The following is a 24199-nucleotide window of genomic DNA, read 5'->3' on the forward strand; positions in this document are numbered from 1 at the left end:
GCACTGACAACGAGCGTGGAGAATAGACGCGAGCGATTTCGGGTGAAAGAGGCAGCTTAGGATGACGCACGGACGATGCGGTATACGAGGAAAGGCAGTTTGGAATCACGGCTGCACGTAGAAGTGGAGATGCCGTTGCTGGAGAGAGGCGTCGTGTTTCGTCGGCGGTGATGCCCATTCAGATCACGGAGGGAAGCATGGTTACGGGAGGACAGTGTTAAAATTTCTAGTTGTAGGGCGAGGTGGAAAACGGGTAGGCTAGCTCCCGCAGCAGTCCAAGCCTAGAGCGTTGGGAGCATCACGGCGGAGTTTCACAAGGTGGCTAAAATGAGGGGCGTCACAGCGGAAGTGAGCTATGACCGCACTGACGAGGGAAAGGAAGGGCTCGCGGCAGCCAGGGAGATGGTGGGCAAGGAATCGTCGGACTTGTGGGGAAGGGTGAAGAGGATGTCAGTGCGGGATTTGGCGAGCAAGTTCGAGTCAGGCCAAGCCGCTGCGCAAGCAGCTGCTGCCAGGCTTGCTGAAGAGGTAATTACAGCAATCGTTGTTTATGCCCCCTTTCCTGGTCGAAGTTGTCGAAGGTCACTTGCATTGTGTGCCGAGGCCAAGGTTCGATGTCTGATGTCTCTTAAAGTTTCGGGAGACACGCTGCGTGAATGTAAGAGATTCGTATTTATGAGCCACTCGGCACTGGTAATGGGCCACGAGGTCTTGGCCGATTGTAGCGACGACATTCGAGGGACTTTCTTCTTTCCAAGGTGCAACCAGTGGATAGTATGCGAAGCTGCAAAGGTTTTGTCCTGAAACGAAGTGGGAATGGATGGCTTGGCGTTTGATTGGAGGAAAATCGGAGCTGAAAGCTTCGAATGGGTAAACGAAATACTGCGGCTGTAGGGACTCGTATTATCACAGCCTCAAAACGAGGCATACGGAGTGGTGGAAGTTCATATTCCAAGGAGACAAGGCTGTGCGCCTTCCTACAGTGACTGTTCCAACGCGCATCGAAGTACTGAGTTCGGATTTACAAGAGGGCGGATATTTGCAGATGCGTATGCTTAGGACATTTTGAGCGCGTTTGGGTCTTCTTGGAATAGCTCGGTCGAACACCGAATGGGCTGTACTAGCGGACTCTGAAACTTACTGAATCCGACTTTACTCATGTTTTTGAACAGAATTGCGCACACAACGTTGTGACGAGATGTGGACTTCACTGACTGTGCGAGCTCTTTTCTGCGTCGTATCCCGTGGCGAATGTCTGACTCTGGATGTGGTTATGTGCAGCAAAAAGCCAAAGAAGTGGCTCTCTTGGACAAACCAGCGCTTCTGAAAAAGTTACGTGGGCTGCTCGGAGACCTTTTGGGCCGTGTTGCGGGGCGGAACAAAGATGATGTCACGGAAGCTCTCATCACAGTATGTTGCTTGCTTATTTATCTATTTATTTATTAATTGCTGTGCCCTTCGCATCACAGGAGGAGGGTGCTCGATGAAGAAATGCGTGTAATCATAGCCGTTCCTAATCATGCCATGACCTGGATTTGCGGTATGCTGGCAGTAGCGTTGAGTCGTGGCACTGTGGATGGCACATGTCAAAAGTCACGTGGTTGTGTCGCACTGATCGTTACTATACTACGTGACACTGACAGCGTCATGAGAACAAGAAGGTGTTATTTCGTTTGTTTTAGGTTGTGTTAACGAGCTTCTTTCATGTTGGGGTGATTTTAGGCGAGGTAGATATAGGCGAGGGAAGTCAAGGTGTTCCCTTGTGTACAAAAACGTTGAATGGCTTTTGAGTTGATGGTTTTGTGGCAGGTGGATGCAGTGGAAGCTCAATGGACACAACGGGAGACCGAGGCCATGCAGGAAAGAGGAGAGTCGAGGAAGCTCGCTGCTCTTTTCCAGAAGGTTGCGGCAACTTTTCGTAATTCAGTAGCTTCTATAAGTGATTTTCCATAGTATACAGCACTTGTTATCCCGCTTCACTGCTTCATCAGCATGTGAGGATCCTTCACGAATCTGTGATAGTGGACAATCGTATGGGCCGTATGTCGGTGATCGCAGTAGTACTAGAAGCGTGTTCATGGTCACATTGATGAGCGACTCGATTTCCATTACCAGTTGCTTCAATTCTCGGAAATGTGCATGCTAACGATGGCATGGACCGTATTCCAGGCCTCGGAGGATGCAAAGAGTATCATAGAGAAGGAACGGCAAGAAGCCCAGGCGGAGATCGAGGCTGCACGTGCCACTGCACTTCGCTGTCAACAAGCGTTGGAAGAGCAGACTCACGCTTTAAGTCACGCCGAGCAAGAGGTACACAGCAAGGGATTTAGTTCACCCTGTTTTGGTACTTGAAGTTCCGTGGGGCATGAGAAAAAGCGTGGGGTGCAATCTGTGGGGATCGTGCAATTGATGAGAGAAGCGTTTGCATTCATTATGTCCACGGGTAGAGTTCGAGAAACTTGCTGAGTGAACATGCTGCGCGGAAGGCGCAGGGCTGCAAAGTGTCGGACCTCAAACATTAGAAAATTAGAAGTGCTCGTCTCGCCTGCTCAACGCACTGATGACTTTGAGGATTGCATTGCATTATCTGGGTTTACCCCTGAAGAAGCTGCACGTGTGGACAGTGCGGGAAGGCATCTTGGGCAATGGACATCCTGGGCTGGTATCTGATGCCAAGTCGTGGCTGGTGCAGGAGCTTGTGGAACTACGACAGGAGATCAAAGAAGCCCGCAGAATAACGATGCTGCACGCGCCTAGTAAGGTTATGGACATGGAGTACGAGATTGCAGGTCTACGACAGCAGCTCACTGAGAAGGCTCTTGAGGTGGTTGCTCTCCGCAAAAAGGTGGATGCTTTAGTGTCGAACTCAGAAGGTCCGTCACACTTTGAGCTGCAGGGCGAGGAGCGGCTTGGGTCTTCCCTAGTCATCGTCCCTGCTGACTCACTTTCTCCAGAGCTGGGAAAGTGCAAATTCCAGTGGCACCGTATGCATGGGATCAAGGCTGAAACCATCATAGGTACATTAGGCGGCTGATGCTGATGTGGGGTTCTTGTGTTGTGGGATGTTCTTCTACTGTTGTCACTGAAGGAAAGTTCTTTTGTATGATCATGTTCCAGCTGTGGGCGTTACAGAGTTGCGGGAGCTATTCATTGCATGGTTCACCAAGCAAAGGAATATGGTTTAGAATCGAACGCTATTGTGCTGTTCTGTGTGAGGATTGCCATATGCGTCATTGACCTTGTTTGGTTGCCGTCTTGTTTGGGTCGCTAAAGCTGCTTATGCGCACGCGTAGGTGCTACGAGGCCTCAGTATGCTCCCGAGCCTCTGGATGTTGGGAAGAAGCTGAAAGTTGACATTGACCTTCCGGATGGTAGTCGAGAGTCGCTTGCAACTTCGGGCCCTATAGATGGAGGTGAGAGATGCTCAGCACTTGAGTACCGATTCACCTTGTGTGACAGTTAGTGGTCCCCAACTTCGACCAATCTAGGGTCAGTTATGACGAAAGCGCAATGCATATGTGCAAGAGCAGAATGTAAAACCGTGCTATGGGTACTGAGATCCGATTTATGGTGTATGTAACCCTTGTTGATGCATTTGTGAATATTTCGTTGACATTCGTCGTGGGTTGTGGCAGCTGCTGGACTAGGTCAGTGTGTGGAAGCATTGGTCCGGAAAGGAGGAGCTGAGTTCAATGTACGCCACTCCGTAGACACTTAACTGAATTTGGTGGTATCGTAGTGGACGAGCTATGTTTTGGGGTCCTGTTTAATACTACTGTAAAGATACTCTAAACGTAGTTGGGGGCCTGTCTGACGAAGTTGACTTGTACATGACAGGTTAGAATCTTCCAAGAGAATGGCGAACACGTTGTCAAGGCCACATTTCAAGTGCTGGTTATCGACAAATCGCGAATGAAGCTTTTCAAAGGCCGGCACAACCGAGCAAAAGAAGAATACTCTTCGTCTATGCAGGTGTGCACCCTTCCGATGGCGTGCAATTTTGGCGGAGGGAGTGGTAGAAGCTGAGTGTGCGATTTGGTGTGACTCGGAAGAATGCTGTGAAAGGTATTTTGTACAGTTAACAAGTGTGTTGTGTGATTCCGTGGACAAGCAGTTGTGTGGTGCACGAGGCGGTGGTGATGCAGCCGCGCGGAGCTTGTATTGGGTGGCGAACAAGAGCCTTACCTTCATGCTGGTGTTGGACTCGGAGCGAGAGCGCAACGCAGCGATCATGTTGGCGAGAAGATTTGCTTATGACTGTAATGTATGTGCACTGGAATTGGGTGCCTGCACCTGAGCTGATTCTCCGAAAAGGCGTCCTTGACTTGATGCTTGCTTGGAAATGGCTGACCTGGAACGCTGTGTTCGTTGGGATGGTGGTGTCAGGGAGTGAAGGGTTCGGATCTTGGGGAGGAGCAGGTGCAGGCTAGATGTTCGCGGCATTCCTCATCAGGATCTGACGATGTTTCTATTTTGGCAGGTCATACTTGGTGGACCTGATGACTAATTCCCCAGAGGCAATCAACCACGATGGATCTGTAGAATCTGGAATGGGGTGAGTTCGACGGGTGCAACATTATTCCTGTGAAGTGCAGTGGAGATTCACAGCCAGCTGTGATGGTCAATATCTTGGCCCCCTACATTCGCCAGGCGGGTTGTGTATTGAGCCACCGCATATGTATGTCACCCCGTACGAGGGACGCACCTTCGTGACCTCTGCTATTGGGTTCGTAAACCTGCTTAGAGCACTTCGAAACCCCGACAGATCCTCATAAGAATCAGCGCTTGTATCGTAGAGACCTGTGGCTTTGCTCAAGATAGGTTGGAGTGAAGCACTAGATATCTGATTTCGCCTGTTTGAAAGAAGTTTACAAATGCCACCACACTGGGGTGGCATGACGTAGTCGTAGAAATGGAGGGCCCTGTTTGAGACGAAGAGATTTTCTGAGGTGCCGCCTGACGAAGGCGGGAACAGTACTGTATTGTAACCCTCATGGGTAATTTGTAACAGTCGAGCGAGTTGAATTTTGCGAGGTGCATAGGTTCCTGTCCATCATTTTGCTTAGGCAGTGCGGGCTGCTTGAGTGTGTGGGGCATTTGAAGCGTGGCGATGATTGACTTGGCCAATCCAAGAATGCCAACATGTTTTCCAACAAGTGGCTGCAGTGCTTTTAAGAGCAAAACAAGCTACATTACATCAGGATTTTTAGCTAAAGTGGTTCAATAAGCCAAGAAGCTACCAATGCTGCCCTATTTGAATTCCCAGCAATCATTGCTTGCTATAAGTTAATGGACATGTTAAATATAGATAAAACTGGTATATTTTTTGTTCACGTGAGGTAATATTGGAAGCCATATTATGGAAGGCACAGTGTAGCAGACACGGCTTTGTTTAGTTGAGAGGTTTTACATTCTCTTTGAACTTATCTAGGTTAATTTTGGTTTACTTGGGTGGGTGTGGATGTATAGGAGAGGAGACTCTTTAGACTTAATATTCAATAGAAGTATGATTGGATTAATTGGTGGGAAGACCTTTTTGTGGAGTGGTTATTGAACTTATAGTTATTTGAAAGTAATGAATGGTGAATTGCATAGCTTCTTAGTATTTTTAGGTACAAGTTGCTTTTACTATAGATATAATTGTAAGTTTCTAATTAGTTACTTGCATAATATAAATTAGAAGTTGATATTATCAATTTTCTTCATTAGACTATTTGGAATGTCCCAATGCTAAGGATTTTGAGCCATTGGTAGATATTGACAAGACTTATTAGCTTATTTGAAATTGGATATTATTAGTAGGCTTTGGATCTTTAGTGTATATTTAATGACATGGAAGAAAATCATTGTGGTACAATGTGTGATTGTTTCTTGGATTGAATAAGAGGCATTTTATCACAAGATTGGAAATCAAGGACTTAAACTTAACAAAAGAAGAAGTGTTATACAAATTGTAGTTTCAATGATTGGTATGTGTTTGAGTTGTTGCTACAAGTCTATGATTATAAGGCTCTTGTAACCAACAAGTTATAGACTAAGGGACATATTAAGGATTCAATCTATGTAGAGTACTATTAAACAAAGCATATTGAGCTTATTTCAATGTTTGAGTAGGATGTAGTTTTTAGAATGGTTATGCTTGATGTTAAAAAAGATGAGCAGTTTGAGAAAGGTAAAGAGATTGTATTAGCAAATTCAAAAAGAAAGATTTTAGTTATTAATATGCACAAGAAAAGTAATAGGTTTATTGTACTTTCATAATTGGCACAAGCTATTTAAGTGGCTTTTAGTACTATGGGACAACTGCCTCTTTTGGATTCCTTACATTTATTTTTTTTGTGCATCTAGATATTAAATATGGTAGTTTTTTTAGGATTAAATGAATTGGATCTAAGACTCAAAGAAGAAAAAGAAGATGCTCCTAGGACCTTGTACATATACATGGCCTACTTTGTTGCAAAATCTTATAGTATTTTTATGGAGAGCCAATTAGTAAAGATATATATATATATTTTTTTCTAAAAAATTATTATTCGATTTGCCTTTTTTAAGAATTACTCTAGCTTATGAGGACACGGCTACTTTGGTGTCTTAAATGGCTATGATTTTAAGACTAAAAAAATCTTTATTTATTTTTGGTAATTTAGCAAAGATCAAAGTTACCAAAGACTTATATTGCTAGGAATGTGGTGGGATTTTTCATACTAAGAAAGATCTATCATGTTATAAATATTCAAATGACTCTTTTCAGTAAAAAAATTCCAAGAGAAAAAGAAAATATTAAGAATGAGACAAAGGTAAAAAAAAAAAAAAAAAAAAAAAATCAAATATAGCTATTATGGAAGGAATAATGATATTGTTAATTATTGTTTTTGATTGCAACTAGAATTACAGCTTGCAAGTAATGTAGCAACTAAGTCACATTAAAAGAAGAAAATTAAGACTAAAATTATAAAGCTTGAGCAAAAATTCAAGACATTTCTATCTCTTGTCCAAATTTTAAGCTTTTAGAGAGATAGTAGAAGTAGTAGCTACTTGTGCTCAAATAATAGAAAAGTCTATAGCCTTTATTATTTGTAATAGTAGAGGAATTTTATAAGTTTGCCACAATCACCTATCACACCAAATTTGCCAAGTATGATTTTTTTTTATTGTTTGATTTGACAAATACTACTACTACAATGAAGGCCTACAATCTTTAGTCTTTGAGGTGTGGGGATTCTACTTCAAAAGACATTATACAATCTTTAGTTTAGAAGGTTTTGCAAATGCTTATCTTTTTTGGTATAATATTAAGAGCACAAGTTTTTCATTTGGTTGATACAATATTAGAGGATATGACCAATTTACCATCTCTTTAGGTTTCTTAAGAAATTGTGGAGTTATTTCCAACCAAAGACTTTGAAGAATTAGCCAAATTATAAGCTAAACTTGCTATTAAGGTCGTTTTATTTTTTTAAAGAATATACTAAAAATAAAATTTCATAATTTTTATCTTTAGATGCCTTTTTTGTAGAAAAACAACATATTTTGCAAATATTTCTATAGAAATTCTATTCATAAGCAATATAATTTATAACTTAGAATTATGCATTTTATATAAGAGCTTGTTTAAAAATATAATAAAATTAAAAACATAATTACATAAGAATTGTACATTTTATATAAGAGCTTGATTGAAAATATAATAATATAAGTAAAATTTAGAAAGAGAGTAATAAGTAATTTAATATTAATACTAAATTTTTATAAAAATGGCTTCTATTTACTTTATAAGTCCATAAACAAGGGAAAAAATTAGGTTAGCAAAAATAATTTTATAGGTATCTTTAAATAAAAATAAAGAGTAGCTTTCAATAAAAATTACCTAGAAAAATCTTAAATTGATATCTAAAGAGGATTAATATGAACAAGAGTTGAAACCAAATAGGAGGACATAAAATCCTACACTCATTGCAAATTTGAGGTCTTTTTTTTTTTTTTTTTTTTTTTTTTTTTTAAATTAAAGAAGAAGGTTTAAAAGAAATCTCAATAGGATTTTTTTGAGCATTGGTTTTGATAAATTTGAATGCAAAAAGATTTTATAAGAGCTTTTCAAAGTTATAATTATTTTGAATGATTTTTTTATTTTAAAGAAAAAAAATTGTATTAAATTTGTGCTGTATAATTTTGAGCTTAATTGGATGGTTTTATCAAAGTTTATTGAATCTCAAATGAGCTGAGATTTCAAAAATTGGATTTTGAAGGTCACTAAAGGTTTCTATGATTTTGAGCAATTTTCTAAATATATTGAAGTGGTTATTTTTAAAGTTGATAGTTGAATTTATTTTTAATATTTATAAAAAAGTTTAGAGCAAGTAATTGATGCAAAAAGAAGATATTGATGCTAGAAGATTGATATCAAAGCTGAAGAAAAAAGATAGTTGAGATTCAAACAGATTATGAGCATTTTTTCTTAATTTGTGAATTTAATTTTCTTTAAATATTTTATACTTGTTTTCAATTAGTAGATTGAGAACTTGGAAAATTTTAAATCAAGATTGGTGGTTATATTAATTTTTTTTAAGGATTTAAATTTATTGTAGACTTTATTAAAAATATAATTAAAATTTGATTATAAAATTTTAAAGTTTTCATAGAATTTTATTAGAAATTTTTAGGATTTATTCAATATTTACTTAGATTTTGATTAGAATTCAATTAGAATTTATTTGGGATTTTTTAAGATTGATTAAGGTTTGATTAGGAATTCTTTAGAATTTATTTGTATTTTATTATGATTTCTTTAGAATTTATTTAAGATTCTTTTAAGGTTTCTTTATGATTTTTATAAAATTAATTATTATTTTTTAAGGATTATTAAGGATTATCAAGGATTATTTAAGATTTATTTGGAGTTAATTAAAGTATGATAAGATTTTTTTTAATTTAATAAAAGATATTTAATATAATTGGAAGCTTATTTTAATTATTTAAGATAGCTAAAAAGGTGTTTCTAAACACCTTAAAATTTATTTTTGGATTGTAAATCCAACTTCAAGATAAGATCAAATCCTTCTACAACTAGATTTCTCAATGCATTTTTTGGCTGATTTTTACATAATACAACATTGTATTAACAAGTTACACTAAAGAACCTTTGCATTAGATTTTTTATGTGGACATAGGACCTATTTATTCTTATTTATCTTTAGAATGTATTGTCACAAATACTACTAATTATGACATATTAGTTGATTAATAAGTACTTTATCTATTTGATTTTGATTTTAGTTGAAAAATTAAACCAAGTTAGCATAGATTACATTGAATTGGTCTATTAGTAATAAGCAAAAGTAATTTATATATGTAGCATTTGCTATAGCTGCCATGACTATGTCAACATAGATTATATTTGGTTACAATGCTTTAGTAGCAGATTTGTTTTTTGCACCAATTCTATTAAAGAAGATATTTTTTTATTAGCAATTTAATACATTAATATTCTATGCCACCTTTAGAGGTTCATACACAATACTACAAGAACTCATTTTTGCCTTTACATATTTGTATAGAGTTATCTTGGTAGTACTAAGAGACAATAGCTTTGTTGGAGCATGTAGAAATTCCTTCTAATTGAAATCTACTTATCTTTTCCAACTTATTTGTTAGTATCTACTAGCAAAAGATAATATTCTTTTGAAGTTATTTGCAAGCATCAACAAAAAAATTGATAACAATTTTAGAGGCTAGACTCAAGGTTAAGTAATACATTTATATAGACATTAGATTTATATTAAATTAAGCAACTAAATAGTAGCTAGAAAGGTTATTTGTACTTTATTTGAAATAAGGACATCTATTTTCTATCCACGGTTATTTTAGCCAAATTTTTAAAGATTTTATTCTCATTAGTAATACAAATTTGAAAAGTTTACCTCACATTCATTTACTTATTACTTGGTGGCTTTGCCAAAGTCTTTCATATGCCAAAGCAAGTCAAGGCTTTAATGATTTTTAATCTAGCCTTTCCTTGGACTTAATGTCGCTTTTATATTAGTGGTTTATACACTAATTTACTTTTTTATAGTACATTATTTAAAATGTACCAATATAAGATCATATACAATAAAAATTTAAAAACAATGGCTGTAATATTTCTCAATTTCTTAGTTGTTCAATTATTTTAGAAAGTATGACATTAGATTCTTATAAATATGATCTTATTAATTTTGGTCCAACTTGTTTTTATTTCACATGCTTACAACAATACTTTCTATAATCATATATTCCATTCATAAGAAGATAGATGATATTTTAAATACTCATTATTTTTTTTTGATTGTTTATAAAGTTGATGCATTTTTACTTGCTTTTGAAAATTAGGTTGAAGCTCTTAGAGGTATGTTTTTTTAGTTTTGTAATATATTCAAAATCTTTTGTAATTCAAGTATATGGTCCTAGCATAAGATGAGATTTTTAATTCCAAAATTATAAGGAGCCCATTGCAAATGAGTATGAATATACCATGGGCTATTTGAATTGCACTATTGTTGCTAATGATCCTACAAAAGATCAATGACACTTTATTTTAAATTAAGCTATAGATTTCAATTTCCTAACATATCTATATATATATATATATATATATATATATATTGGCACGTATTTTATTATTGAAGACTATTATAATAAGTAGTTTTTTACTTTGAAATCAAAAAGTAATGGTCAAGGAGTGGTAGAATCAAAATCCAAATTTGACAATGAAGTATTCAAAATATCATTATTGGCATTAATAATTAGAAAGATAAAAAGAATCAGATAGAAGTAAAAATAAATAAATTTAATAATATCTTATTAAAAATATTTTTAGGAGTTTCATAGACATAGATTTGACTTTACAAGTATTTGTAGGTAATTGGTAGATTAAAAACTTGACCAAAAAATTGGCCACATATTGCACAAGTTGACCACCTATATTACAAGTTGGCAACATGTTGCACATATTGGCTACTTGTAGTATAAGTTGGTCATGTAGCACACATATAAAAACCTTACCTTACAAATAAGATATATATCTTGTAAATTAGGCATGTGGTGGATAATCTATAGAATATTGCTATATAGCTTTTTAATTAAATAATATATATAAAGAAAAGAATGAGGCCTTTTTCATTATTATTAATGCCTTTTTTGTATTTTTATCTTAGCTCAAGAATCTCAAGTCTCTTTGTGTTTGATAAGAACCATTCTAATTTCTATCTAATGTTTATTTTTGTTTTATCTACTTTTTTTTTGTGAGTATTTTAAGAATATATTATTTCTTTAAAATTTTGTTATGATTCATGTCCTTGATTTGAAGTTGAGAAGTTCAAAAAACTTTCTTATTTAAAAATAATATATTAAAGATAAAATTTGTCTTAATATATTTTTCTTACTTTGATCTAAGTTATTAAAGAATTAAAAATTTTAAGAATTATTTTAGAAATATTTCAATATAACATTTCATCTTTTTTAGATTTTATAGCTTTATACATTAATTGTAAAAGAAGTACTTCTGATTTGGATTTAAATAAATATAAAGAAAGTACAGATTTTGATTCTTCTATATATTAATAATTAAAGTTTATATTGGAATCAAGCAACAATTCTTTGGTTGAAAAAGAGACCATAGTGTTTGATAAATGTCTAATAGATTTGGAGCAAAGGTTTCCTAGAATTGAAGTAGGAAAGGTATGAATATTTATTTTCACATACTAAAGTTATTATTATCATTAATCTCAAGAATCCTAAGGGCTATAAAATCAAATCTATTCAACTTTAATTTGAAGATGACTACTATACTTTCAAATAATCTTATATGATTAATATATCAAAAATGGTAGGTATTTAAGCTTATTTTTATAAATTATTAATAATAAGATTGATTGAGTTCTTTAATAGAGAATATATTTGTACTTCAATTATACCTTTAAAAAAAATAGCTTTGGCAACTAAAAAAGATGGATGTATGGCAATTGCTATCTAACCAATTATAAAATCAAAATAAATTGATATCCAATACTAATGCCATAGAAGTTATTTGATGTTGTAGGAATTTTTTAAGTTTTCAACACTTTAGACTTGAATTTTGATTATTACCAATCCTTGATATTTTTAAGAGATTAGATAAACATATCATTCTAGAGAGTTAATTAAGATGGCAAAGATCAATTCTATCATTAGAATTTTTTATCATTTGATCTCAAGAATGTACCAACTAAATTTCAAAGGATGATGGATCAAGTGTTGGTTAGTTTGTTATTTTTTAGATATTAATTTAATATTTTTATTATTTTTAGTAGCAATCTATAAGAATATATAAAGCATTTGCAAGCCATATTTGAATAATTGTAGTAATAGAGATGATATTTGCATCATGGCAAGTACAAGTTTTTCCACCATTAATTACTATACTTAGATTATATAATTGTATCTTGGCTTATAACAAGAAAAGTTAGATGCTTTATAAAAGATTCTAATATCTAATAATATACTATAATTTTATATTTTTTTAGCTTAAAAAACTACTATTATTAATTAATCAAGAATTTTAGCTTGATTACCAAACCACTAACCATTTTCATATACAAGGGCCAACCATAGACTTAGAATTGTAAAATACAATATGCATTTGAAATAAAGATTTAATTCAACGTTAGTACTTTTATGCCATGATGTTTCCAAATTCTTTTAATTGCATATAAATTAGAGTGTTGTATGCTTAGAATCAATTTTAATATAAAAATATAAAGAGAGAAATAAGTAATTTGTTATTTATGCTTCTAAGAGTAACAATAATGTAGAATTTCATTATTCATCTTATAAGGAAAGGCTTTGGCTACAATATAGGCCATTGCTTGCTTCCAACCTTATTTGTATAAATAATAATTTATATTGGTCATAAATCATTAGCATTTAGAGTGGATTATAGAATTAAAAAAATTCAATGATAAGCTTGCAAGGTAGAAAAAGTTTCTTGAAAAATATGACTTTGAAGTTGTGCATTAAGCTAGTATAATCAGTTTCAATGGAAATGGACTTTCTTGTAATCCAAGTCTTTTAGAGGAGGATTTAATTGGAATCAAGTGATATAGGACCTATGACAAAGAAGCAATTTTACTTTATTATATAGATGTTTATGTCACGCTGGAATTTATGTATCACCTTTTAAGTTGGGGGCCAAGTTACATCAGTGCAATGTTTGGAGGGTTTCTCACAATTTGTAAGTTGGATTAAGGTGAGTTTTTTGAGCGTATAGAAGACTTACATTTCCAATTGCATAAAAAATTTCACAACAAGTGGACGGCCAGATTAGAAGTCATAGCTTATCAAAGCTCATTGATTAGAATTACGGCTGACAAGAAAAATATAAATTGCTTTAATATGAAAGTAACAAGATAATTGGGATTTATGTATGATCAAAATCAAGTTCAAATCGTAATAGACTTGGCGACATTATTTCCAACCATAAGACTAGTAGAAGTTTTTTTAAATTATAGATGGAGACTAAGGTCATATTTTTTAATTATGTCTTTTAATTTTTGGCCTTGAGTACCATCAAAGTTCATTCCAAAGACATCTTCAATTTTTATATCATCTACTAAGGTTGCTTAATCGATTTCTTCTTCATATTTGTGCTAAGTAGCAAAACCATCTATGAAGTTGACATTTATTACTTCATTTGTATTTGAAGTAGGATATTTTGCTAACCATTAGGTAAATTCTCTGACATCTTTCCAATCATATAATCAGGGGTCCATCCAACTAAGTAGGGTAGATTTGACTATCTTGTGTTTAACCCACTCGGTTTCTCCCAAATGAGCAAATCTTATTTTTTTCTTCGATTTTCCTTTAGGTTGATGAGTGTCAATTTTATCCTCATTAGAACTGATAGGAATTCTTTCTAATGGTAATCCTTGAAGTTGAATGAAGATTTTTGTAAGATTTTATAAAGGACCATAAATGATATAGGATTTTTTTCTACTTCAATTAATTTTTGTTTTAGCCACTCTTAGCCAAGATTTACATACTAGTAATGGATAAGAATTCTTACTCAAATGCATATGAATAATATAAAAAGTAAAAAAATACTCCTCACTACCTGTTATTATCCTACATCTATTAATTTGGCCCATAGGAGTGTCTTGGCTTTGATTAGCTATGTTAATTACATAGCAAAAAGAGGCACTTATACTAAGGTCTAATTTCTCCATCATTTATATGGGCATTATATTTAATCTACTACCTCCATTTACAATAGTATAAGGTATGATTTTATCTACCATAGACACTTCTAATTTGATTGCTTTTACTTGTTATGCCACTTGAATTGTTCTAACATGAATTTGGATTTTTGTCTTAGACCTTTGGCATTTCTTAATGGAAAGGCCTTTTTGATAGCTCTTTCTCATTATAGGAGAAACGTCCAATAACTAAGCAATTGCAATGTCTATCTTAATTTTTTTTAAGTCCTTCCATAAATCATACAATTCTATATGTTTTTTTTCTTTGAATGGGAATAAAGTATTATATTAAAAATCTGGAATTCTTGGCCCTTTTTATTCTTTTGTAGGAAGAAATCCCTTTCCATGAATTTTTTCCTATACTATTTTGGAATTTTAAGGGAATTTGGATTCAAAATTTGGTAAGAATATTTTTGACTTCATTACATTATTCATTGCCTCTCATGTCACTTTTTTTAGATCAAAGAAGTGATTAGAATCCTTTGAGCTATTTTCACTATGTATTGAAGTAAGGAGAGAGATCTAGTATACCTAGACCTTGTCATAACTGCCAAGGCTGGCATATTAGGAAGTTTTTTATCCTTACTAAAAACTTCTTCATAGAAGATGTAGTGTGTTTGAAAAGATGAAGGCTAGTCTCTAATGGATTGAATACCTTTTTCTTTCATTAGTATTTCTAAATACCTTACATCTTGAGAATTTTCTCCCTAAATTTATTGGCCATATTGATGTTGGCCATTGTTTAATGGAAAAAAACTTCTTTGTATATTTAAACCTAAGGGAGGTTATTGGATTTGATAATTATTACTATAATCATAAAATAAGTTAGGAGGTCTTAGACTATTATCTAAGTTTGGAATTCTTATTCCCTTCAAATGGTCTTGGGCTTGCTGCTGATCATTTCTTTATGAAAAATTTAAGCAAACTATCTTGTCAAATTGCCTACATACATCCATAAGATAGTTTCTCCCACAATTTCTACATACTAACTTATTTTCTATTCAATAACTATCTAATGTATGTCTTTTTCCGCAAAGGTGGTACACCTTATGTTGTTTTTGTTGTAGGATCTTAAAGCCTTGGTTGGAATTGGAAATTGGAACCTACCATACCTTGGTTCCTATGAGTTAGAACATACAATTATTGCCTACCTTGGTTTTGCTCGTAATTTTATTGGTTTAAGAAAAATTAACTTGTATGTCCTGATTGACCACACTTAGTGTATCAAAGCTGTGAAATGTGCCTATCAAATTCCATAGGACATAGAGCTTGATTTGAATTTTGGCTTTTAATTAGAAGAGTCATCTGCTCTTGCATATCCTTTATTTGTTGGGCAAGTATATTTTAGAATCTTTTTTGGCTTAAAAGGACTTCATTCTTAAAATCCTCTTTCTATATATTCCTATCTTCTAGATATGTTAATTCAGAGAGTTTGAGAAGAAGTCTAACCTCTAAAGGTGTAGCATAGTCATTTATAGGTTGACCTTGATTTTGAAGAAGTCAATATAAATACCATTCAAAATTTTATATATTTTGGGCATGGATGGAGATAAAACTAGGAATTCTATGGTCTTCTTTCTTCTACATCTATTCTTATTGCTCATCAATGTCTTCAATAAAATGAGCCATCTTCTTGACATCTTCTAAATTATCTCACTTTCCTTTAAGGATTTCCCAAATTGTCCCTTCACTATAAAATCCTTGAATAAAAAAATAGATGACAATATCATCCATGAAAAGAGTTCCCACAAATCAACTTATTATAAGCTCAAATTATTGAATATATTTAGTGATTTCTTCCTCTTTTCCTTGTCTCAAAGAAAAAGGAGCCGTAATGACATTACTTTGCTCCACTTTTAGTCTAAATTTTTCTAAGAACGCCCTCATGAATATATCCCAGTTCTTAAAGGTTTGGAAAGGAGAGAAGAGATGGTTTTTATACCATTTGTAAGCTCCATCTTTTAGGATGCTTAAAAATCATATAAGATAATAACCCAGATTGATTATTAAATATGTCATGAGAAGTTCTATGAACCTCTCCACATATGCCAATAGATCATCATTTCTAGTTCCTTTAAATATAGAGAGGTTGTGGAACATAGGTGCTACTTGTAAATCCTTTGATATTATAATTAACAAATCTCTTGGTTGAACCAAAGAATTAATGGATATAAGAGTGTAGATTTTCTCTCATGTTCCATTAGAAGACGAGGTGTTGACTCTTTTCTTTCTTTATTTATCTCTATAATCAAGTTAGAAGAGTTAATATCTAACTCTCTTTTTTCTACTCCCTGGTCTAAATTTTATTCAAATGGATTTAGAAAAAAAATAACTTTTGACGTTGGAGGAAGAGATTGGATGTCCAATGCTTCAGTCTCTATTTGTGTGAGCTTTGATTTGTTTTTTTTGCCAAAAAGTTTCAGATTCTTTATGAATAAAGATAGATTGGATTGCTTAGATTTAATAAAAAAATGCATTTACATGACTATAGACATATCATTCAACTTAGAACACTTTTTAATCTATTCAATTTCTCGATAATTTAAATGTTTGACTCTTCCACCTCCAACCCACTTAAGTACCTTTTAACGTGAAAGGGAAACAAAATAGAAACAATTAAAAGAAGAATACTTACTTGAGTATCATCCCAAGCAAGACTATTCTCAATTTTAATTCTTATACAGAACTACAATTGTCGTATTACATGTTGTCTTGTTAGGGAATGCATTCGGCATGTAGTTGTCAAAAATGAAGTTATGTTTCACAAGTATTTAAGAAATCCTAATAGGTTTCACCCATATGAGAAGAATATAATTTAAATTTCAAACCAAAAGTGCTAAAAAAAAATTCTTTTTAGTAGTCTAAATCATACATAAATCCCAATTATCTTGTTACTTTCATATTAAAGCAATTTATATTTTTCTTGTCAGCCGTAATTCTAATCAATGAGCTTTGATAAGCTATGACTTCTAATCTGGCCGTCCACTTGTTGTGAAATTTTTTATGCAATTGGAAATGTAAGTCTTCTATACGCTCAAAAAACTCACCTTAATCCAACTTACAAATTGTGAGAAACCCTCCAAACATTGCACTGATGTAACTTGGCCCCCAACTTAAAAGGTGATACATAAATTCCAGCGTGACATAAACATCTATATAATAAAGTAAAATTGCTTCTTTGTCATAGGTCCTATATCACTTGATTCCAATTAAATCCTCCTCTAAAAGACTTGGATTACAAGAAAGTCCATTTCCATTGAAACTGATTATACTAGCTTAATGCACAACTTCAAAGTCATATTTTTCAAGAAACTTTTTCTACCTTGCAAGCTTATCATTGAATTTTTTTAATTCTATAATCCACTCTAAATGCTAATGATTTATGACCAATATAAATTATTATTTATACAAATAAGGTTGGAAGCAAGCAATGGCCTATATTGTAGCCAAAGCCTTTCCTTATAAGATGAATAATGAAATTCTACATTATTGTTACTCTTAGAAGCATAAATAACAAATTACTTATTTCTCTCTTTATATTTTTATATTAAAATTGATTCTAAGCATACAACACTCTAATTTATATGCAATTAAAAGAATTTGGAAACATCATGGCATAAAAGTACTAACGTTGAATTAAATCTTTATTTCAAATGCATATTGTATTTTACAATTCTAAGTCTATGGTTGGCCCTTGTATATGAAAATGGTTAGTGGTTTGGTAATCAAGCTAAAATTCTTGATTAATTAATAATAGTAGTTTTTTAAGCTAAAAAAATATAAAATTATAGTATATTATTAGATATTAGAATCTTTTATAAAGCATCTAACTTTTCTTGTTATAAGCCAAGATACAATTATATAATCTAAGTATAGTAATTAATGGTGGAAAAACTTGTACTTGCCATGATGCAAATATCATCTCTATTACTACAATTATTCAAATATGGCTTGCAAATGCTTTATATATTCTTATAGATTGCTACTAAAAATAATAAAAATATTAAATTAATATCTAAAAAATAACAAACTAACCAACACTTGATCCATCATCCTTTGAAATTTAGTTGGTACATTCTTGAGATCAAATGATAAAAAATTCTAATGATAGAATTGATCTTTGCCATCTTAATTAACTCTCTAGAATGATATGTTTATCTAATCTCTTAAAAATATCAAGGATTGGTAATAATCAAAATTCAAGTCTAAAGTGTTGAAAACTTAAAAAATTCCTACAACATCAAATAACTTCTATGGCATTAGTATTGGATATCAATTTATTTTGATTTTATAATTGGTTAGATAGCAATTGCCATACATCCATCTTTTTTAGTTGCCAAAGCTATTTTTTTTAAAGGTATAATTGAAGTACAAATATATTCTCTATTAAAGAACTCAATCAATCTTATTATTAATAATTTATAAAAATAAGCTTAAATACCTACCATTTTTGATATATTAATCATATAAGATTATTTGAAAGTATAGTAGTCATCTTCAAATTAAAGTTGAATAGATTTGATTTTATAGCCCTTAGGATTCTTGAGATTAATGATAATAATAACTTTAGTATGTGAAAATAAATATTCATACCTTTCCTACTTCAATTCTAGGAAACCTTTGCTCCAAATCTATTAGACATTTATCAAACACTATGGTCTCTTTTTCAACCAAAGAATTGTTGCTTGATTCCAATATAAACTTTAATTATTAATATATAGAAGAATCAAAATCTGTACTTTCTTTATATTTATTTAAATCCAAATCAGAAGTACTTCTTTTACAATTAATGTATAAAGCTATAAAATCTAAAAAAGATGAAATGTTATATTGAAATATTTCTAAAATAATTCTTAAAATTTTTAATTCTTTAATAACTTAGATCAAAGTAAGAAAAATATATTAAGACAAATTTTATCTTTAATATATTATTTTTAAATAAGAAAGTTTTTTGAACTTCTCAACTTCAAATCAAGGACATGAATCATAACAAAATTTTAAAGAAATAATATATTCTTAAAATACTCACAAAAAAAAAGTAGATAAAACAAAAATAAACATTAGATAGAAATTAGAATGGTTCTTATCAAACACAAAGAGACTTGAGATTCTTGAGCTAAGATAAAAATACAAAAAAGGCATTAATAATAATGAAAAAGGCCTCATTCTTTTCTTTATATATATTATTTAATTAAAAAGCTATATAGCAATATTCTATAGATTATCCACCACATGCCTAATTTACAAGATATATATCTTATTTGTAAGGTAAGGTTTTTATATGTGTGCTACATGACCAACTTATACTACAAGTAGCCAATATGTGCAACATGTTGCCAACTTGTAATATAGGTGGTCAACTTGTGCAATATGTGGCCAATTTTTTGGTCAAGTTTTTAATCTACCAATTACCTACAAATACTTGTAAAGTCAAATCTATGTCTATGAAACTCCTAAAAATATTTTTAATAAGATATTATTAAATTTATTTATTTTTACTTCTATCTGATTCTTTTTATCTTTCTAATTATTAATGCCAATAATGATATTTTGAATACTTCATTGTCAAATTTGGATTTTGATTCTACCACTCCTTGACCATTACTTTTTGATTTCAAAGTAAAAAACTACTTATTATAATAGTCTTCAATAATAAAATACGTGCCAATATATATATATATATATATATATATATATATATATAGATATGTTAGGAAATTGAAATCTATAGCTTAATTTAAAATAAAGTGTCATTGATCTTTTGTAGGATCATTAGCAACAATAGTGCAATTCAAATAGCCCATGGTATATTCATACTCATTTGCAATGGGCTCCTTATAATTTTGGAATTAAAAATCTCATCTTATGCTAGGACCATATACTTGAATTACAAAAGATTTTGAATATATTACAAAACTAAAAAAACATACCTCTAAGAGCTTCAACCTAATTTTCAAAAGCAAGTAAAAATGCATCAACTTTATAAACAATCAAAAAAAAATAATGAGTATTTAAAATATCATCTATCTTCTTATGAATGGAATATATGATTATAGAAAGTATTGTTGTAAGCATGTGAAATAAAAACAAGTTGGACCAAAATTAATAAGATCATATTTATAAGAATCTAATGTCATACTTTCTAAAAGAATTGAACAACTAAGAAATTGAGAAATATTACAGCCATTGTTTTTAAATTTTTATTGTATATGATCTTATATTGGTACATTTTAAATAATGTACTATAAAAAAGTAAATTGGTGTATAAACCACTAATATAAAAGCGACATTAAGTCCAAGGAAAGGCTAGATTAAAAATCATTAAAGCCTTGACTTGCTTTGGCATATGAAAGACTTTGGCAAAGCCACCAAGTAATAAGTAAATGAATGTGAGGTAAACTTTTCAAATTTGTATTACTAATGAGAATAAAATCTTTAAAAATTTGGCTAAAATAACCGTGGATAGAAAATAGATGTCCTTATTTCAAATAAAGTACAAATAACCTTTCTAGCTACTATTTAGTTGCTTAATTTAATATAAATCTAATGTCTATATAAATGTATTACTTAACCTTGAGTCTAGCCTCTAAAATTGTTATCAATTTTTTTGTTGATGCTTGCAAATAACTTCAAAAGAATATTATCTTTTGCTAGTAGATACTAACAAATAAGTTGGAAAAGATAAGTAGATTTCAATTAGAAGGAATTTCTACATGCTCCAACAAAGCTATTGTCTCTTAGTACTACCAAGATAACTCTATACAAATATGTAAAGGCAAAAATGAGTTCTTGTAGTATTGTGTATGAACCTCTAAAGGTGGCATAGAATATTAATGTATTAAATTGCTAATAAAAAAATATCTTCTTTAATAGAATTGGTGCAAAAAACAAATCTGCTACTAAAGCATTGTAACCAAATATAATCTATGTTGACATAGTCATGGCAGCTATAGCAAATGCTACATATATAAATTACTTTTGCTTATTACTAATAGACCAATTCAATGTAATCTATGCTAACTTGGTTTAATTTTTCAACTAAAATCAAAATCAAATAGATAAAGTACTTATTAATCAACTAATATGTCATAATTAGTAGTATTTGTGACAATACATTCTAAAGATAAATAAGAATAAATAGGTCCTATGTCCACATAAAAAATCTAATGCAAAGGTTCTTTAGTGTAACTTGTTAATACAATGTTGTATTATGTAAAAATCAGCCAAAAAATGCATTGAGAAATCTAGTTGTAGAAGGATTTGATCTTATCTTGAAGTTGGATTTACAATCCAAAAATAAATTTTAAGGTGTTTAGAAACACCTTTTTAGCTATCTTAAATAATTAAAATAAGCTTCCAATTATATTAAATATCTTTTATTAAATTAAAAAAAATCTTATCATACTTTAATTAACTCCAAATAAATCTTAAATAATCCTTGATAATCCTTAATAATCCTTAAAAAATAATAATTAATTTTATAAAAATCATAAAGAAACCTTAAAAGAATCTTAAATAAATTCTAAAGAAATCATAATAAAATACAAATAAATTCTAAAGAATTCCTAATCAAACCTTAATCAATCTTAAAAAATCCCAAATAAATTCTAATTGAATTCTAATCAAAATCTAAGTAAATATTGAATAAATCCTAAAAATTTCTAATAAAATTCTATGAAAACTTTAAAATTTTATAATCAAATTTTAATTATATTTTTAATAAAGTCTACAATAAATTTAAATCCTTAAAAAAAATTAATATAACCACCAATCTTGATTTAAAATTTTCCAAGTTCTCAATCTACTAATTGAAAACAAGTATAAAATATTTAAAGAAAATTAAATTCACAAATTAAGAAAAAATGCTCATAATCTGTTTGAATCTCAACTATCTTTTTTCTTCAGCTTTGATATCAATCTTCTAGCATCAATATCTTCTTTTTGCATCAATTACTTGCTCTAAACTTTTTTATAAATATTAAAAATAAATTCAACTATCAACTTTAAAAATAACCACTTCAATATATTTAGAAAATTGCTCAAAATCATAGAAACCTTTAGTGACCTTCAAAATCCAATTTTTGAAATCTCAGCTCATTTGAGATTCAATAAACTTTGATAAAACCATCCAATTAAGCTCAAAATTATACAGCACAAATTTAATACAATTTTTTTTCTTTAAAATAAAAAAATCATTCAAAATAATTATAACTTTGAAAAGCTCTTATAAAATCTTTTTGCATTCAAATTTATCAAAACCAATGCTCAAAAAAATCCTATTGAGATTTCTTTTAAACCTTCTTCTTTAATTTAAAAAAAAAAAAAAAAAAAAAAAAAAAAAGACCTCAAATTTGCAATGAGTGTAGGATTTTATGTCCTCCTATTTGGTTTCAACTCTTGTTCATATTAATCCTCTTTAGATATCAATTTAAGATTTTTCTAGGTAATTTTTATTGAAAGCTACTCTTTATTTTTATTTAAAGATACCTATAAAATTATTTTTGCTAACCTAATTTTTTCCCTTGTTTATGGACTTATAAAGTAAATAGAAGCCATTTTTATAAAAATTTAGTATTAATATTAAATTACTTATTACTCTCTTTCTAAATTTTACTTATATTATTATATTTTCAATCAAGCTCTTATATAAAATGTACAATTCTTATGTAATTATGTTTTTAATTTTATTATATTTTTAAACAAGCTCTTATATAAAATGCATAATTCTAAGTTATAAATTATATTGCTTATGAATAGAATTTCTATAGAAATATTTGCAAAATATGTTGTTTTTCTACAAAAAAGGCATCTAAAGATAAAAATTATGAAATTTTATTTTTAGTATATTCTTTAAAAAAATAAAACGACCTTAATAGCAAGTTTAGCTTATAATTTGGCTAATTCTTCAAAGTCTTTGGTTGGAAATAACTCCACAATTTCTTAAGAAACCTAAAGAGATGGTAAATTGGTCATATCCTCTAATATTGTATCAACCAAATGAAAAACTTGTGCTCTTAATATTATACCAAAAAAGATAAGCATTTGCAAAACCTTCTAAACTAAAGATTGTATAATGTCTTTTGAAGTAGAATCCCCACACCTCAAAGACTAAAGATTGTAGGCCTTCATTGTAGTAGTAGTATTTGTCAAATCAAACAATAAAAAAAAATCATACTTGGCAAATTTGGTGTGATAGGTGATTGTGGCAAACTTATAAAATTCCTCTACTATTACAAATAATAAAGGCTATAGACTTTTCTATTATTTGAGCACAAGTAGCTACTACTTCTACTATCTCTCTAAAAGCTTAAAATTTGGACAAGAGATAGAAATGTCTTGAATTTTTGCTCAAGCTTTATAATTTTAGTCTTAATTTTCTTCTTTTAATGTGACTTAGTTGCTACATTACTTGCAAGCTGTAATTCTAGTTGCAATCAAAAACAATAATTAACAATATCATTATTCCTTCCATAATAGCTATATTTGATTTTTTTTTTTTTTTTTTTTTTTACCTTTGTCTCATTCTTAATATTTTCTTTTTCTCTTGGAATTTTTTTACTGAAAAGAGTCATTTGAATATTTATAACATGATAGATCTTTCTTAGTATGAAAAATCCCACCACATTCCTAGCAATATAAGTCTTTGGTAACTTTGATCTTTGCTAAATTACCAAAAATAAATAAAGATTTTTTTAGTCTTAAAATCATAGCCATTTAAGACACCAAAGTAGCCGTGTCCTCATAAGCTAGAGTAATTCTTAAAAAAGGCAAATCGAATAATAATTTTTTAGAAAAAAATATATATATATATCTTTACTAATTGGCTCTCCATAAAAATACTATAAGATTTTGCAACAAAGTAGGCCATGTATATGTACAAGGTCCTAGGAGCATCTTCTTTTTCTTCTTTGAGTCTTAGATCCAATTCATTTAAT

The 24199-nt window shown here is 30.9% G+C and overlaps 1 protein-coding gene across 1 annotated transcript; it reads left to right on the top strand.

Moving 5' to 3' along the window:
• Nucleotides 1-289: 289 nt before the first annotated feature.
• LOC112275068 (stomatal closure-related actin-binding protein 1) lies at nt 290-5028 on the top strand. The gene is made up of 10 exons (XM_024505039.3): nt 290-528; nt 1282-1410; nt 1810-1902; nt 2170-2310; nt 2693-3017; nt 3294-3413; nt 3636-3694; nt 3838-3972; nt 4115-4264; nt 4481-5028. The coding sequence occupies exons 1-10, from the start codon at nt 328-330 to the stop codon at nt 4505-4507; spliced, it is 1380 nt and encodes a 459-aa protein (XP_024360807.1). The 5' UTR covers nt 290-327; the 3' UTR covers nt 4508-5028.
• Nucleotides 5029-24199: the final 19171 nt, after the last annotated feature.

This window comes from Physcomitrium patens, chromosome 22, assembly GCF_059467195.1.
Source record: "Physcomitrium patens ecotype Gransden chromosome 22, ASM5946719v1, whole genome shotgun sequence".
NCBI lineage: Eukaryota > Viridiplantae > Streptophyta > Bryopsida > Funariales > Funariaceae > Physcomitrium > Physcomitrium patens.

What these genes read in the sequence shown, in the direction of transcription:
- LOC112275068 (XM_024505039.3), top strand. Translation starts at nt 328, where the DNA reads ATGAGGGGCGTCACAGCGGAAGTGAGCTATGACCGCACTGACGAGGGA. An exon ending in TCGCTGCTCTTTTCCAGAAG is followed by an intron (nt 1,903 to 2,169) that starts GTTGCGGCAACT and finishes ACCGTATTCCAG; the next exon opens with GCCTCGGAGGATGCAAAGAG. An exon ending in TTCGGGCCCTATAGATGGAG is followed by an intron (nt 3,414 to 3,635) that starts GTGAGAGATGCT and finishes GGGTTGTGGCAG; the next exon opens with CTGCTGGACTAGGTCAGTGT.